The sequence below is a fragment of the Cebus imitator genome, unplaced genomic scaffold (assembly GCF_001604975.1).
Source record: "Cebus imitator isolate Cc_AM_T3 unplaced genomic scaffold, Cebus_imitator-1.0 Scaffold287, whole genome shotgun sequence".
NCBI lineage: Eukaryota > Metazoa > Chordata > Mammalia > Primates > Cebidae > Cebus > Cebus imitator.
The window spans coordinates 1,494,889-1,514,123 of NW_016107602.1; the positions used below are offsets into that span (position 1 = coordinate 1,494,889).

General features: G+C 37.2%; 1 protein-coding gene across 5 annotated transcripts in view; it reads left to right on the plus strand.

The window, feature by feature from the left end:
• MECOM (MDS1 and EVI1 complex locus) overlaps nucleotides 1-19,235 on the plus strand; it is a 575,095-nt gene that overhangs the window by 277,362 nt on the left and 278,498 nt on the right. For all 5 annotated transcript variants that reach the window (XM_017501989.2, XM_017501991.2, XM_017501990.2 and 2 more), the window contains exon 2: nucleotides 3,685-4,022. In XM_017501989.2, the coding sequence (XP_017357478.1) occupies nucleotides 3,685-4,022 (338 nt within the window). The remainder of the gene's footprint in view (nucleotides 1-3,684; nucleotides 4,023-19,235) is intronic.

Sequence of the window (19,235 nt, forward strand, 5' to 3'; positions counted from 1 at the left end):
TGTCTCCACAGGAACTGAAATCTAAATGCAATCACTTAGATTATGCATTGGGAGAGTTTGTGGGTAACTCAGAGGTCATAGGATAAGCTATGCCAGTGGGAGGGCACAGATGGGTTTGTCTTGATCTTTTCTTTCTTTTCTTTTCTTTTCTTTTTTTTTTTTGAGACAGAGTCTCACTCTGTCGCCCAGGTTGGAGTGCAATATTATGATCTTGGCTCACTGCAACCTCTGCCTCCTGGGCTCAAGCAATTCTCATGCCTCAGCCTCCAGAGTGGCTGGGGCTACAGGCATGCACCACCATGCCCAGCTAATTTTTTGTATTTTTAGTAGAGATGGGTTTCGTCATGTTGCCCAGGCTGCTCTCAAACTCTTAAGCTCAGACAATCTGCCTGCCTTGGCCTCCCAAGGAGCTAGGATTACATGTGTGAGCCACCACGCCCAGCCTCTATTCTGTTTTCAAGATCACTTTCATGGAACTGAAAGTATGCCTGATTTGACTCTTTGAGGAAGTAGGAGAAATTTAACTGACCTTTAATAGATAATTACTGAAAGAATATTGTTCTATTTATTTTGGTACCTTTTGTTTTCCTACTGCTTACATGGACACATTTCTAGAGTACACAATGTTTTTCAATTTATATTTCTCAAAAAAAAAACAAAATTCTAACAATGGGGGAGGAATCTCTTTGAGGATGCGTAAAATAACTTTGCATTTGCAGTAGTCAAATGTTACAGTTCTGAAGAGATGCTTTTACAGGTTTTGACCTGTACTAAGACCATTAGTGAGCTTTTAAATATTAGGTTGAAGTGCAAAATCTCCCTGAAGGACAAAATTAGATGGACTTTTATTTTTGGACCTTAAAGTATATTTCTCTGATAATCTTTCTCTGGATAATTACTAAAATTGTTTCTTTTGATGTTGAGTTTGGAGAAAATTTGGTAATTCATCATGTTCTATTTCTATAGGTTTGAAGGTGCTTTTTAGGTTCCAAAGTTTCCTATATTTGGTAAAAAAAGTATTGATTTGGATTCATAGTTTAATAAAATTATATGTTAGATTACTTATATATTTAACAAGCGTTCATTAAACACCTATATGCAGATCACTTAGACAATTCCAAAAAAGTGAGAGTCCTAATGTCTCCCATCATGGACCTATTTCCTAGTTGGAAATGAAACACGCAATAAACCCTAAGCAGCAATGCATCATATTCGATTGTCAAACTGAGGGATAAAACTATGTAATAATTCAAGACAGGGGATACTAGTGTTAAATGGGATGGTGATGGGACCAGCTGGAAGTTGACCCAGGAGGATGACTAGAAGTTTGTTGGGCAGAGGAGCAGAGAGAGGAGTGCCAGGCAGGAAGAACTGAAGAAGAAATGCTCACTGAGCTCAGAAGAAATAAGCTTACTCTAGATTGGGGTTTCCTTCTGAAGAGTGTTGTGAATCAGATGGAAAGCAAGAATGGTTTCAAAATGATAGAGATTTTAGTCCAAGCCTAAGAGGTTTATCATTTATATGCAGACACTGGAAGTTATTGAAGGCTGTCAAACAGGAAAATAGGTCTCCCAGGAAGGGAAACTCAGTGTTAAACAGGCTCAGTGTTGATGGATAGTGGAAAGAAGCTGAAGGTTGAGATCCATTTAAAGGACTATGAAAATATTTGGGTGTGAAAATGTGGATTGAAAGAGCCGGTTGAAGGTTAGAATCTTGCAAGAAGAACATATAGTATTTAGTGACTGAACAGTTTGGAAGACAAAGGAGAGAAAATGACTATGTTATTTTAAAGCCTCAAACATAGATAATTATGGGAAAGACAGTATTCATAGTAGAAAGAGGAAAGTGAACAAGAGAATCAGTTTGAGGGCAGATGATAAGGTACAAGATTTTGGACATGCTGAACTTGAATGATAATGAGCTTGTTGTTGAGAACCTATGTCCCATACATATAAGGTTGAGTTCTGAAGTTCAGGTACATGCTTGGTTTAAATGGCATTATCTCAATGTTTGACCAAGAAACCAGCACCTCATTAAACAATACCTTTGCATGTACTATCACTTTACACTTCACAAAACTTTAAGAGACAGGAGTCATTACTTGATGGGCAATTGCTAATGAGTGTTATAGTTTGTTACAATAATGAATATGAGAAGGATTTAGGCCTGATCGTCAGATCTTCTACCTTCTAGCCCAATAAGCTCCTAGAGGACTTTAATTCATAGAACTGCAGGGTTCGTAGGATCTTAAAGATCGCCTAGTTTAATCACCGACTTGATGCTGAAATGCCTCCACATAATCCTTAACTTGTGGTTACCCAGGCTATAGTAGAACGGTGATGATGGAACTGGAGGCAACCCATTGCCTTCTTTTTTTGAGAGCGGCTTTCACTCTCTTTCCAGGGTAGAATGCAGTGACACAGTCATAACTCACTGCAGCCTTCTAGAGCTCAAGCAATCCTCCTGCTCAGTCTCCCAAGTAGCTGGGATAACAGGTGCACACCACCACACTCAGCTAATTTTTCAAATTATTAACCTTTGACTACCTCTGATTGAAGTATCTTTGTAATTTTCACCTGATTTTCTTAGTTATTTCCTTGCAGTTCTATGAATCAAACAAACTGGGTATGACTTTCAATTTGTAATCCTAGTAGACAAGAAACATATATTCATTGACTTTAAGACAACTGAAATCCCGCTTGACTGGTTTCGTACAATCCCCATAGAAGTGTCATAGAGGTCTTAAGGTCTCACATGGTCCACTTGTTTACCTCAAGTGTGGGGCTGTGCTGCTTTGGGGGTCCTTAGGGCCTCAGGGCTCAGTGCCCGGATTCCTAACTACTTAACCCTGCTGCCCCCTCAAAGGTCTTGCCCACCCCCCCAGGTGCTGCTTCATAAAGATAAGCAGTGCCCCATACAAAGGGTTTCTGATCTCCATTGCGTCTCAGTCTGGAGGAAATTCTCTGTCTTTTTGGTGCACCTCAGGGCACCCCTCCTCTCCCTTTCCCCTCTGGAAAGTTTACCTAATTTCTTCAACAATTTTAGCTTTTACAAATATCCAGAGGCATCACTAGCTTCAGGTAACTTTAACTTTCTGCTCTGCATAAGTTACCAAGGCAAGGAAATACCGAGGGCTTGGTGACATGTTCAAAATTGGAAAGGAGAAACAGAGAAAGAAAACACACAAATTAATATTCCAATAAATAATTCTGCCACACACATTTAATCCTTGTTGCACATGGCAGCCTTTGGAATCTTTGATGACTCTCCTACCATTATTGTAAGATAACATTGCATGACACAACTTTCCAATAAATTTTGGAATCCTGTCAGCTCCAAATTTGGGGTGGTTTGGGGGTTATAGTTACACACGTGCTTACTTCTTGTCTGTACTTCAGTCAGAACAATAATGAAGTTGCTGATTGTTTTCCAGATGGATAATGAATTGAACTAGTCCATGCAAGTATTGACAATTGAGGATTAGCTCATTTGATTTGTGGATTCACCACAGATAAACCACAGAGGCCATAATCTCTAGCCTCTCCCTAGCCTGTGAATAATGAAGATTTTAATGAAGGCACCTATTTAGTCTTCAAAGAACAACAGCATAATAAGGTGGCTACCCATGTGGAATTTTGTCTCTTTAATATCAAAGGAATTCATGATATTCTTATTTATTCACAGATAATGAGTGTGTATATGCCATCTACCCTGAAATACCTTTGGAAGAAATGCCAGATGCAGATGGAGTAGCCAGCACTCCCTCCCTCAATATTCAAGAGCCATGCTCACCTGCCACATCCAGTGAAGCCTTCACTCCAAAGGAGGGCTCTCCTTACAAAGCCCCCATCTACATCCCTGATGATATCCCAATTCCTGCTGAGTTTGAACTTCGAGAGTCAAATATGCCTGGAGCAGGACTAGGAATATGGACCAAAAGGAAGATCGAAGTAGGTGAAAAGTTTGGGCCTTATGTGGGAGAGCAGAGGTCAAACCTGAAAGATCCTAGTTATGGATGGGAGGTAAGAACGTATTTTGAGTTAACACATTTATATATTGCAGCTGTGTAAGAAGAGATTAATTGTTTAAGCAGCCATAAAATACGCAAATTCTATTTGTTACAATACGTTTTCAATAGTGTCTTTAAGAATAAACTTCCTTTACAATCTCACTTCTTAATGGAAACAATGTATTGATTAAATGTATTGCTTGATAGGAGGGAACCCAACCTAATATTTGGTCAAAGAATAGTATTGACTTGAAAAAATACTAAAGGAAGAAGATATGATTTTGTACTTAATGCTTGGAAACATTGGCTGTGACCATATGGAGCATGTGGAATTAGCAAACAGACATAATCATATGGCACGTTTATTGCATTTTATCTTTTTTGGGGGGTAGGAGTTGGAGGATTGGAGGAAAACCTTTTTTTTTTTTTCTATTTTGTGGCTATGAGTTAAATTGGTTTTATTTTCATTTTGTGCTATGTTCTTCTAATATATTTTGCCTCTCTTTTGATGACCCTGTTTTAATTATACATGCTTCCAGAATGTCAGCACTGTACTCATCACTGAATTATGTTATGGTTCTTTATATTCAAATGATTTAATGAGTAATTTGTGCATTAAAACAGTGGCACAAAATGTTTATGAAATTAGTCACTCATTTCAGCCATATTTTTCATAAAATCCATTTGGCAATGTCTAAAATTAGAAGTTATAGTCTGATTAAAAAATCTAAATTAATCTTATTTCAATAAAGGTAACTATCTTATGCTTCTGAGTGTAAGTTTTATACAGTTTCAGTAGACATGTACACTTTCCATTTATTTCTGTAACTTGAAAATTTTTGTGCTTGAATCATTATAATTCCTGGAAAATCTTGTCTCTATCTGAAAAACTTGTAGACAGTTTCTGCAGGGGTAAAATATTTTTTGGAGATGTGATTGACCTTTGGTTTCATAGCATTTCAGTAGACAGAAATCAGATAAACTAGATTTATTTTGGTATGTTCCCTTAATATTTATGATCATTAATAGAATATCTGGTTAGCTTTTAAATAGAAATGAATATTCAGTGCCTTCAGGACTTAATTTCAACTTTTTGTCCTCTTACTTTATAAGTATGCTCTTGTGAAATCTGTTCAAAATGCTATAATAAAAGCAATTCTTGTTCAAATTCTGAAATGCAAAAAGTTAGGATCTGGCTTTGACATGATTCAAGTGAGAAATCCTTCCTTAGTTTTGTTCTTAACCATAGCCCCAGTAAAGCTGAGGTTTAGCTGCATTGCCTTTAGACATGTGTACTGATAAGAGAGTTTTAAAAAGTCACTGTAGCATTAACTGATATGTGAGTTGAATACATTTTAAACCAAATGCGTACAAACTTTACGTCATTATTGTTCACCTTAAAATAATGGCTATAAACATTCTAATAATAAGTAACTCATTAAACTTTTATTACAAAATCTCAAGAGTTAAACAAGTGCAGTACTCATCAAGATTATCCAGAAGACTTGGAATAAATCACAGCTTAATAATGAAATCATTTTGCAATTACAGGCTTGGTAAATGCAGGACTGTGCCTCTTTAAACATAATACCTATGGATTGGGGGATGAACCTGAGGAAAATTCTGCATTTGGAGGAAATTTAAAAATAATTATTTTTTTCTCCTTGGAGTAAAATGTCTTCAACCTATACACTGGCAAATATTTACCTTGAGAAATGTAAAATGATTCTTTTCATTATTTCAGAACTGAGTTATTTTTATTGCTTGGAATTCAAGACACCTTTATAAAATAGTTCCTGACTTTTTGGCTGAAGATCACATATTCCCTTTCTCCTCTTTCTCCTTCAAGAATTCAGTTGTCCAATTCAGTAGTTTTTTTTCCCCATCATTTTAATGATTACTCTTCCTTTTGAGAATGTGGCTTGTCTGCTCTTTAGGTATTATGAACAAAACCAAATAAATGTCTTTTTGTTATTTTGGCCAACTTGTTTTCCACAGAGGAGCAGTTGAGTTCTTGATTCTTTCTAGCCTTTTTCTTTTTCTTTCTTTTCTTTTTATTTCCAAACCTTACCTAGTTAATACAAAACCCAATCATGATTAGCAAAGGCACTTTCTCAATGGCACCTCACCACGCCCCTGCAGATTGACTTTTAATTGTCCCCTTGTCATCTTTTCTCAACTCTAGATGGTTTTCCTATTTGGTTAGAGATAATTGCGATTAACTAGTGTGACCTCTCCTTTTGATGTGCCTTCATTTTTGGGAAAAACAAAAAACAAACAAAAAAACCTCTTAGGAATCTTTTCAAATAAATACACACAGAGAAAATCTATGTTCAGCCAACAATTATTGAGGGACTATTGTGCATCAGATTCTGCACTAAATGCTACCCCAACAGAAACTCAGCCTATCATAACTGAACAAATGATTGCTGTCTCTAGTAGGACCCTTGCTCTTTTCTTCCTGCAAAGCTCCCTTCTTGTATATTTTCTGTTGTAATGAATTCCATTGCCATCTATCCAGTTGTTCAAGCCAAAAAAATGTGTCATCTTGACACATCTCTCTCCCATATCAACCATTCAACCATGTCTAATTTATGGTTTCCATATTTTCCATATTCTATTAAGCCCCCATTTTTTTGTTTTGTTTTGTTTTTGAGATGGAGTCTCGCTCTGTCGCCCAGGCTGGAGTGCAGTGGCGCAATCTCAGCTCACTGCAACGTGTGCCTCCCAGATTCAAGCAATTCTCCTGCCTCAGCCTCCTGAGTAGTTGAGACTACAGGCATGTGCCGCCACTCCCAGCTAATTTTTTGTATTTTTAGTAGAGACAGGGTTTCACCCTGTTGGCCAGGATGATCTCCATCTTCTGACCTCATGATCCACCCGCCTCGGTCTCCCAAAGTGCTGGGATTACAGGTATGAGCCACAGCACCCAGCCGAGCCCCCAATCTTTATATATCCTCTCTTTCTTTCTTTCCCTCCCTCCCTTCCTCCCTTCCTCTCTCTCTTTCTTTCTTTTTTTTTCTTATACTTTTAAGTTCTAGGATACATGTGCAGAACATGTAGGTTTGTTACATAGGTATATACATGCTATGGTGGTTTGTTGCACCCATCAACCCATCATCTACATTAGGCATTTTTCCTAATGCTGTCCCTCCCTTAGCCACCCATCCCCAGACAGGCACCAGTGTATAATGTTCCTCTCCCTGTATCCATGTGTTCTCATTATTCAACTCCCATTTATGAGTGAGAACATGCAGTGTTTGGTTTTCTGTTCCTGTGTTAGTTTGCTGAGAATGACGGTTTCCAGTTTCATCCATGTCCTTGCAAAGGACATGATCTCATCCTTTTTTATGGCTGCGTAGTATTCCACGGTGTATATGTGCCATATTTTCTTTATCTGGTCTATCATTGATGGTCTTTTGGGTTGGTTAGGAGTCTTTGTTATTGTGAATATTGTGCTGCAATAAGCATATATGTGCATGTGTCTTTATAGTAGAGTGATTTATAATCCCTTGGGTATATGCCCAGTAATGGGCTTGCTGGGTCAAATGTTATTTCTGGTTCTAGATCCTTGAGGAATAACCACACTGTCTTCCACAATGGTTGAACTAATTTACAGTCCCACCAATAGTGTAAAAGCATTCCTATTTCTCCACATCCTCTCCAGCATCTGTTGTTTCCTGACTTTTTGATGATTGTATTCTAACTGGCGTGAGATGGCATCTCATTGTAGTTTAGATTTGCATTTTCATGATATTAATTCTTCCTATCTGTGAGTAGGAAATATTTTTTCATTTGTTTATGTCCTCTCTTATTTCCTCCAGCAGTGTTTGTAGTTCTTTTTGAAGAGGTCCTTCACATCTCTTATAAATTGTATTCCTAGATATTTTATTCTCTTTGTAGCAATTCTGAATGGGAGTTTACTCATGATTTGGTTCTCTCTTTGTCAATTATTGGTGTATAGGAATGCTTGTGATTTTTGCACATTGATTTTGTATCCTGAGAATTTGCTGAAGTTGCTTATCAGCTTAAGGAGACTTTGGGCTGAGACAATGGGGTTTTCTAAATATATAATCATGTCATCTGCAAACAGAGACCATTTGACTTCCTCTTTTCCTATTTGAATGCACTTTATTTCTTTCTCTTGATTGATTGCCCTGGACAGAACTTCTAGTACTATGTTGAATAGGAGTGGTGAGAGAGGGCACCCTTGTCTTGCACGAGTTTTCAAAGGGAATGCTTCCAGGTTTTGCCCATTCAGTATGATATTGGCTGTGGGTCTGTCATAAACAGCTCTTATTATTTTGAGATACATTCCACTGGTCATTACATAAATGCAAATCTGGTCTCAAACTCCTTTCCTCAAGTGATCCTCCTATCTTGGCTTCCCAACATGCTGGGATGATAAGTGTGAGCCACCATGCCCAGCCCCATGTTCTTTCTAATTACAATTTAGTATGACCTAAATTATGTCCAGCCAAGAAAGATTGATCCACTTAACTAAAGATGAGGGTTTTCTTATGTTTCTTCTAAAGATGGCCATTATGTGACAACATGGGAACTGCACACAGAGCAGTGGAAAGCAGGCTTCTGGAGTGAACTTCCTGGGCTGAAAACACTGAAACATTGTGTAGCATCCAGATTATATATCTAGCTTCTCTATCAAGGCAAGAGTTCTTAAAAGCTTGCAAAGCTATATTTTCCTAGTGCAATGTCTTGATTGTATTTTATACATTTTTTTTTTATCTCCGTGATACTATTCTGAAAATAGAGCCATGAAGTGAAATAAGCAGACTGTATTAGTCAGCTTGGGCTGCCATAACACAATGCCATAAACGGGGTGGCTTAAGCAATAGAACTTTATATTCACACAATTCCGAAGGCTAGAGGCCCAAGATCAAGGTTCCAGCTGCTTTGGTTTCTGGTGAGGGCTCTCCTTTAGCCTTGCAGACAGCTGTCTTCTCATTGCATACTCATATAGCCTTTCTTTGGTGTTCATAAGCAGAGAGAGGGTTGAGGTGGGGGGTAGGGGCAGAGAGAGAGAGAGAGAAAACAAGCTCTCTGGTATCTCTCCTCATTAATATAAGGGCACTAATCCTATTGGATTGGGGACCCACTCTTGTGATCTTATTTAACCTTAATTACATCCTAATGGCCTTATCTCCAAATATAGTCCTAATGGGGGTTAGGGCTTCAACATGTCAATTTTAGGAGGACACATACATTCAGTCTATAACACATACATTCAACAAATAATTGTTCAATAAATGAATGAATGAATGATTGGATAAACGAAAGAATTAATGGATGAATGTAGGATTAAGCAACTCTGAAAGAGGAGGCAAGGAATGAGAGCTGAAATAGTCCATGGAAAAATCTAGAATCTGAAATTTAGACATGTGTAATCCAGTCTTGCCTCTGTCATTAACTGTATGATTCTAGGTAAACTACTCAATTGATTTTTGGTCAATGGATCAATAATAAATGCCTCATGATACCCCATTTTCCATGATATGATTATTATGCATTCTGTGCCTCTATCAAAATAACACATGAATATTTATGCCTACTATGTACCTACAAAAATAAAAAATAAAAACTTAAGAAAAAAACTGCACCACATCATTAGTTGTTATCAGAATTGAGTAGAGAAATATGGTAGTCTCTTCAAAGAAAGTAAAAGAGAAAGATCAAAGGTAACATTGTAAGTAGGTTCTATCTTTCTGAAGACAAATTTTTTTTAAGTAATTAAAAAAATTTGATGTATTCCCCAAGTAAGGTACTTTGGAAAATTCTTTGTTTATATGTTAGAGAAATAGGATGCTTTTGAAAATAAAATTTACATATCAAAATATATGGTTTGGTAAACATAAGCTGTAGATACCAGAAGCATCACTTGTATGATTTTCTCTGAAGCCAGTATTTATCCAACAAAGAGAAACTTCAAAAATAATATTAGGGTTTGGCAGCAATTGCTACCTCACGATGCATGTGACTTCTCTCCAACGAAAAGATCTTTAAAGACTTGGAGTGTGCTTGTCTAAAGGACTTGAAAATAATTAGTGATAGAAAGCTTTTTCTCAGGTTATTAACTTTAGAATTACTGATTCAGAATTACTGAGTGGAAAATCATTTTTAAAAATTCTGTGGGTTCAAGACAAGGTTTTTCTCATGTTTCCTTCTAAAGGTGGCCACAATGTAATAACATGGTAACTGCATGCGGAGCAGTAAGAAGCAGGCTTCTTCTGGAGTGAGACTTCCTGGGCTCAGATCCTCCTCAGGACTCCTGTGGGCTTGAGTGATTTGGAAAATTTTACTTAATTATCTGACCCTCTGTTTATTTACATTTCACATAGGAATAATTGTATTCAACCAATTAGGGTTGTTGTAAGGGTAAAATGTGACATTGTGTGTTAGGAGCTTAGCACAGTGGTGGAAGAAGAACCCAATAAATGTTAACAAGACAACAGCATAGGGTTATTAGATAGGGAAAATGCCAATTATTACATTTTATTGATTAATTTTGATAAATTATTGCTCTTTCTCCAATTTCTTGTTTTCTCAAAATTTGGTTATCTCTGGATGGTCTAATTATTTGACTCTGGGTTTGTTTGAAATGGAAGCACTGACTCTTTCCTAACTAACAATGAAAATGAGGATTCAGGAGAGATCACAAACTCCTTTTTACACCAAAGAACAATTTAGGTGGCTTAGTTTTTAATAGTCTGAGATAGGCCATTGAGAAAAGGAAGACGTTTTACTTCTTTAAAATATGGCCATGTAGCACATTTTCTTTGCCTATCTTTGTTATCATTGGCCATTACAAAACTCTGCGAGTAAAAGTCAGCTGACGATGCACTGATCATGTGCCAGACCCAGCACTGTGCTCATTTTACCCAGAATTGCTCCACGTTAGTTTAATCAGCTAAAATACCAGCTGTGAACTTAGCTTTTCTTCTTTCAAACATATATACACATACACATAGAAAATAATGACATGAGTAGAGAGTGGATTTCTCTTAGTTATGTTAAATAGGTAGAAAGGAATGGTGGAAAGAGATTATATAGGAGTCAGAAATTCATTAAATAATTTTGAAGCAATGCTTGGGCAATACATTATGTTCCAATGATGTAATCCATTACCTCATGTAGTTACCTTAGTTACCTTTGTGTGTGTGTGTGTGTGTGTGTGTGTGTGTGTGTGTGTGTGTGTGTGTGTAGTGAAATACTTAAGATCTACTACTCCCTTAGCAAATTTCATGGATACAATACATTATTATTAACTATAATCACAATGCTGTACATTAGATCTCCAGAATTTATTCATCTTACAGTGCCAGTTTGTACCCTTTAACCAGCACCTCCCATTTCCCCTACCTCCTAGTCCTTGGGAACAACCATTCTACTCTGTTTCTGTCAGTTTTTACTTTAGATTTCACATATAAGTGCAATCATGCAGTGTTTTCTTTTTGCGTTTGGCTTATTTCACTTAGCATAATATCCTCCAGGTTTGTTCACATTGTCCCAAATGGCAGGATTTTCTTCTTCTAAAAGGCTAAATAGTACTCCATTGTGTGTATCCACATTTTAAAATCATCCATCCATCACACTCAGGTTGTTTCTGCATTTTGGCTGTTGTTGATCATGTTGCAATCAATGACCATGTGAGTTCAGATGTCTCTTTGAGATGGTGATTTTATTTACTTTGGAAATATACACAGAAGTGTGATTGCTGGATCATAAGGTAGTTGTATTTTTAATTATTTGAGAACTCTCTGTACTGTATTCCCTAATGGCTATACCAGTTTAAATTCCTACCAACAGTGTATAAACAGCCCCTTTTCTCCACATCTTTGCCAATACTTGTTATTTTTTGACTGTTTGAAAACAGTCATTGTAACAGGTGAGAGGTGATGTCTCATTTTGGTTTTTTGAATTTGCATTTCCATGATGATTAGTGATATTTGGCATCATTTCATATCTTGTTAGCTATTGTATGTCTTCTTTGAAAAAACATATATTCAGGTCTTTTGCCCATTTTTAAATTGAGTTATTTTAATATTAATGTTTTTTGCTATTGAGTTGTATGAGTTCCTTAAATATTTCTGGAAATTGGTCCCTTACCAGATATATGGTTTGCAAATATTTTCTTCCATTCCATAGGCTTTCTTTTTCTTTTGTTGATTGTTTCCTTTGCTTTGCAGAAACTTTTTAGTTATATGTAGTCCCACTTGTTTATTTTTGCTTTTGTTGCCTCTGCTTTTGGGGTAATATTTTAAAAAGATTATTGCCAAAACCAATGCAATGGAGTCTTTCTCCAATATTTTCATCTATAAGTTTTATGGTTTCAGGTTGTACGTTTACATCTTTAGTCCATTTTTAGTTGATTTTTTTGTATGTTGTATGATAAGGATCCAATTTTATTTTTTGGAGTTAGATATCCAGTTTTCTTAGCACCATTTATTGAAGAGACTATCTTTTCCCCATAGTGTGCTGTTGGCACCTTTTTTTGAAGATTAGTTGGTTGTATATGTGGGGGTTTATCTCTCAGCTTTCTTTTCTGTTCCATTGGTCTATGTGTATGTTTTTATGCCAGTTGTACTAGATGTCTTTGAATAACAATATTTCTCCCCTGGCTCTCTTTAGGCCTGCTTGGGCACAAAATGAATTTTGACTGGTTTGGCATTGATTTCAGGGAAAACATTTAGTTTATTTATGAGAAAGCAAGTGCGCTTGACAATTGCATGCTCTTAGAGCTAGATAACTAAGAGGTGAAGACCTTTGTCTTACTAATTTTCAAATGAGTTAATTCCTAAAGAGAACAAACAGTACCAGTTATCCAAAGGGTTGTCTCTGATGTGTAGATAAGAAAGAGAAATGTAATACAATAATAAATGTGTATTACTATAAAAGCCTACACTATGAAGTATTTATTAAGTTTTTGCAATATTGTTTTTAAAATAATAAATATAGTGTGAATATTCAATTTTAGCTTGTGAGGAATTAAAAACAGATAAAATGTCAAGAGAAGTGAGGATTAATTAATGGGACCCCCAAGTTTGATTGTCATTTGTGCCCAAGGAAATATTATAGATTCTCTTAGAATATAATGAAATAAAAAAAGAGGGCTGAGTGAAGTGGCTCATGCTCATAATTCCAGCACTTTGGGTGGCTGAGGTGGGAGAATCAATTGAGCCCAAGAGTTTGAGACCAGCCTGGGCAACATAGTGAGGCCCCATCTTTTAAAAAAAATTATAAAAATTAGCCTGCATAGTGGCACATACATGTAGCCCCAGTTACTTGGGAAACCGAGGCAGGAAGATTGCTTGAACCCAGGAGGTCAAGGATGCAGTGACCCGTATTCATACTACTGCATTCCAGCTTGGACAATAGAGCAAGACCCTGTCTCAAAAAAAAAAAAGGGCTGCAATCTAGTTTATAGACGTTTCTCCTCCAGAAGCACCGTGGACTATCTCTGGTTTTGACCTGGGCTCAGGAGGGACCTTGTTTCTTATGGGAAGGTCAGCTGTCCCCTTTCCTCCATTCACATATGCTCTGTCAGTACCATGAGGCTTGCTCGCCTTATTCTTTCTTCTATGAAAAGTGTCAAAGAAGTCCAGCATGTCTACTCCTCTTACTGCTGTTTGAACAACCTCTAGAACTTCCAAAGTGTAGCTGGTGATGTGGGCAAGTCTGAGACCCAAATTTAAGAAAGATTCCTCAAGTATGAGGAATCTTCTGTTTTGCTCTGTCTGCCTTGGTGATCAACCAGAATTTGAATGTGAATCAATGATTTTTCAAAGGAATGTTGGGTGATTTTCTTCCAATTAGGAAACCTCATATAAATTATTTATCACAAAATAAACCTAAATGAAGTTTCTTTCTTATTATTAACTCCCATACTTGCATGATTATTGCTTCCCTCTCTAGCCGGTGTGTCAATAGCAAAACTTACAATAAAATATTCAGCAAAGAGCATCTTTTAATAGTTTTGACAGTTAGCTTTAGGATTTGACAATTCCAGGGACAGAGATTCTTTATAATGCTTCAATATTCTAGAATATTTGATTGAGACCACTGCATAAGATATTCTATTCTCTATGCCTTTTCCTTGAGGATAAATTAAGAAGCAGTGAGAAGTAACAGGAAATAACCAATTCAAATCTATCTTAGGATAGGCATTGGTTCAGCTTCTTTGCTCCCTAGTTTGTTCATCAAATGAAGGTAGCAACATGAAGAGAATTTGTTCCAATAATGATAAGTAGGTAGTATGAAGAAATGGGGAATGGGAGGGAAACTGTACATGATTCCATCTGAATGATAAATAAAAATCTTTATTAATGTAGCATATTAATATCTCAAAGTTTATTTACATTGATAGAATCATCCAATCATTCCGATAAAACACTTCTTTTTATACATAATTCTGTCCGAGGAAGTGATTTTTAAAATAAATTACTATTTCAGCTATAGGCAAATTCAGTAAATAAATACTATCCTCACTTTTGCCCTAACCTTTTTTGGTCTTCCATGATGTAACTGAAACTGAAGGTTGGTAAAATATCAAGTGCCTTTTAAGGTTATTTTTGGCATATTCATTAGTAGAATTGTCACACTAAAAAAATCACAAACAGCAAGAATTGATCAACTCTCATTAGGACAAAGAATAATATAAAAAGACGTGTGCAAATGGACACCAAAATCTGCCTCTTTAAAGTTGATGTTCATAAAGCATGAGAAATTTGACAGTTCCTTTGTTTAAAAAATATATTTGCTTGTACTGATGGATGATAAAGCAAATATTACATAGAAACAGCTTATCTCACAGAGATGCTCCTCGGTATAGTGTGAGCTGGGTCCACACGACCTAAGGAGATCTCAGAGATAGCTTCTCAGAGGGAAATACATGCCCAGGAACAAGGCAAACAGCTTCAAGAACAATTAAAAGTCAATTGTATTAGTGTTGGTCATGCCACCCACTGCCAATAGGCTACTTGCAGATCCAGCCCCGTCACATATTGAGCATTTATTCCACCAGCTTTCAGATTAGACTTGTATTCCAGCAGTAGAGTGCTGCTGAAGACACAGAAAATAATTTTTGTACTTCTTGATCATAGAAATTCAGCCATAGAATGTCATCTGATACAGAAACAATGTGTCCATAACCCACAGTGCACAATCTTGTATACCATCCCCTACAACACACACAGGCAAATACACAAGCTTTCTTGCTTTTAAATATTAATCATTTTGGAATCTACCAGTACTGTACTTGATACCTGCTGCTTTCTTTAGGTAAGCATATAAACCTGGGTGCCTTATAGTTACACCTTGGCAGTAACCACAAAAAATTTGTTTAAAGCCCAGCAACTTCTGCCCCCCCCCACCCCCGCCACACACAAAACAGTTAAAAAAACAAATCACATCTTTTCCAGAAACACCACGGGGGAAATCCATGTATAATGTTATGCAAAACTTAAATCTCTCTCCCTGTATATTTCTGCAGTTCACTTTCTTAGTCTTTCAGTATCTCACACATCCAGCAGGTGCTGCTTTCAGACTCTCTCCTCTCAAAATTCACACTCTTCTCATAATCCAGCACTCTGCCTATTTTTTCAGTCATACCGAGAAATTTATTCAATATAGTCTTTTTCTATTCTCTGGATTACCCAGCATCTGGATTTGGCTAATAAAGGAGGACCTAAGAGTTGCTTCAGGAAGACTCCTTCCTCCTGTGGGCACAGTGGGAAGAGGATGATGATTACAGTTAACCTCTGCTCTGAAATATCTTTTATTCTTGCCATGCCTACACTTAGGGCTTTCCTTATTCATAGAAGATGTATGTGCATATACTTTCTATGGCTATTGGCCAGTCAGCTCATATCACAGACCCCTGGGAGGTGGACGCTTTGGACTTCCTACCAACTGGCTGACAGTGTTATTTTCCTCTGACACTGCAGCTGACCTCACAGGCTTCCCAGGTGTGCATGGCATGGCAGTGAAACTTCAACTGGTTGGCAGCCACAGGTGTGCATGATTTGTTTTTTCTTTTTTTATTGTTTAGATTCTTGTGGTAGGAATTCAGCAGGTGTGTGATGCCAGCATAGAATCTCCACCCTGGCACAGAGGCCAGCTGCCCTCAAAAAAAGGTATTTCTTGTTGGTCTCGCAATACTCCTGGCCTGAATCCCTGTTTTCCTGGAAGCCTCACCCAAAAGCAAGACTGACTAACCAATGAATTAGGATAAGCTCATTGCAGATGAGCATGAAGCATTTTTTTCAGATGAGTATGAGTCTCCTTATGTGAATGTGCTATATAGGTAGGAACAGGTTACCTGGCTTTGATTTCAAGGTTTTTTTTTGTAGTTTGAGGTGGTATTATTTCAATTATAGGGATGTAGAAAATCCTGGACCTGGTTTCCAAAGGGATATAAGCTATCCTAGAGTGCTGTTGTTGACATATAAATTTCTGCTCATTTGATAGAGACTAAACAGTAGGAGCACAGATGGAGAGTGCTCCTGTGTGGGGTTCTTCCATCTTCCTGGAATCTCCCTGGGAAGTCACCAATCCTAGGACCCAACCAGTTCACTATAGGGCATGGTAAACATGAAGGTTGTTCCAGACCTCATCTAGCCTTAGTGAAGGGTGGGAGAGATTAGCTTAAGTAACACTGTTTTTGAGAGAACCAGATAGCTAGAGAAGGAAAGCAATTGTGGTCAGTCTAAGTCAGCAGTGTAGGACTGAAGCCAGCTAACCTTTCCCTGTCCTCTCTTTCTCTAACCTCACTAAGGCTTCTCTTGGCTAGGTCGTGCTGTCTAAAGAAACAGACACTTGATAGATAAATATCTAAAAAAATAGATATACCTTAGATTACTCAGTTTTCCTTTGTTGCAGACCCTTTCCCAATTTTTCTCTTTAGAGTGTCACCTGGAGTTTATTTGATGTTGCTTTTACTTGCACACACATTTACTTGCATGGGTGAGTATTTAGGGGACAGGGAGGCCACATAGTGATTTTCCCTCTGGACTCCCGCACCTCTTTGAATATAGGCACTGGTGAGGAATGAGTCAGGGATATTGCCCAGAGCACACCCATATAGTATGGATATTAAATAGAAATACAGAAGCTTGATGCCATTTTGCCTTCATCTCCAAAAGTAAATCTAATTGCTAATTCCCTTAGGTAATACCAATGTACCACAATGCCATGGTGACTCATGTCACCATGAGGAACATTTGTTCCAAAGGGCAGCAGATGGGATCTATAAATCATACTTGGGGAAAGAAGGTGTCACATGTGAGTATCAGATAGTCAGCAGACTAGTCTCTGTACCTGCATCTTAACTTTTACAATGCAGATATGTATTTTAAAATGCATTTGATCTAGAGTCACTAGCTGAAGAGAATTGACTATACTAGTATGGGGAAGTAAAGATTAAACATCATATGAACTGTTAAAATCAGTTTTACATCTGTTATCCTTTTGCAATGGTATTTCATATTTGTCTTTAGCTGTTGCTGATACGTTAATTAGAGCATCCCTTAAGAATATAGGTCTCCTATAGTAACAAATAAATAAGATAAAACCCTTACCTTGAGCCCCAGGATTGAGAAGGGTCAGTTGTATGCCTAGCACTTGCCTAGAGCTTACTTTATATCCAAATCATTATCTCCTTTAAGAGACGAGGAGAGATAAAAATAGATTTGTTGCCCAATGGATGATACTCAAGAAGAAAAGGAATTATCATTATGCTTAATAAGAAAACTGACAAGCAATCATAATTCTTTCCATTAAGTAAATATGTTAGAAAATTTATTATGAAATGACACATTATGCAAGCCAGGAATCAAAGATGACATCCTTGCATTAAATACAGTAGATGCCATTAAGGAAAACAGTCAATATGTCACTAAGCCATGGCCTGTAAAAATTAAATTGATTTGGTAAGTGTAAGTAAGATAGATCTGTTTGCTTTCATCATCAATTTTGAGTGGGTGAACAGGTGATGTCACCAACCTGGGAGCGATAAAGATGCAGGACCATCTGGAAAGGCAGGTGATGAATGGGCAACTGCTTTTGGATAGTGACAGTGCTGTGGTACTTTGTCACTTGGGATGCAGTACTTAATAACTTTTCAATACCATCATAATAAATTTCACTGCCTTATTAATATAGAAATGGTGAGTTATTACCATGATGGCGAGTGTAAATAACTGGAGATGCAGCCGTCAAAACCTGATTGTTTGGGCATGTTTCTTTAAGCAACACAGTTGACTCGTGATAATCAACCTATGTCTATACCAGCAGAGTTTATTGCACTTGTCAAAGGAAAAAGTAGTATTATTCAAAATTATATGAAGCTGTAATAAACAAGTTTAATATATTATCAGACTTTTCCTGTAAGTTTCCAAACATGAGGCAGTAAATCATTTTTAATAATGTCTTTTCATGTAAAATAATGTCCTTATGCAGTAATAATGTCCTTTCTTAACTATTAACAACAGTCAACTTCTTTGTATGTGTTTGAAAGGGTATTTTTATTTGTACTTTTCAATCATTGGAACTCTGTGGAATGAAACCCTTTTGCAAATAAAGAGCTAAGGCAGGAACCTTAGAATATTTCATTAACAAGCTCAAAAGTTGCTGAGTACAGGCCATGTCACACGTTCCCATTTTAATTGAACAGATGTACTTAAGAGTAAACCACAGCAAACACAATACAGACAAAATTATAAACATGTGTCACTAAGAAGCAGGCAGGAAAGAGCCTCTGATGAGCATCTGTGTGTATTTTATGAAGCCAAAGACTACCACTTCATAAGTTTGTCACTGATGTCTCCAGTTTAATGAGGAGAAACAAAATATGTAGATAGGTGTAAGTTGAAGATGAATTACTAGATCAATCACTTAGCACCATTCAGAGTGTCTGCCATTGTGCGGTGAGAAAATAATGAGATTTGGGGTGCTGTTCTCATTTACACACCGAGTGTTCAATCTGGGGGTGGAATATGGAAAACTTCCTCTTTCATGTCGCTGTGGTCTTTATACGGTTTTTTTGGCCAGCCTAACTTTTAATTCTGACATTGTCTTTCAGGTTACAGTCTGCTGGCCTCTTAAATGAAATGCCTCTCCACCATTTCTATTACTGCTGAAAAGAGAGCCAGCAGTCTATTAACAGGCAATAAAGTTCAGGAAGCCCAGGACTCATTTCTTGGGTCAGAGGTGA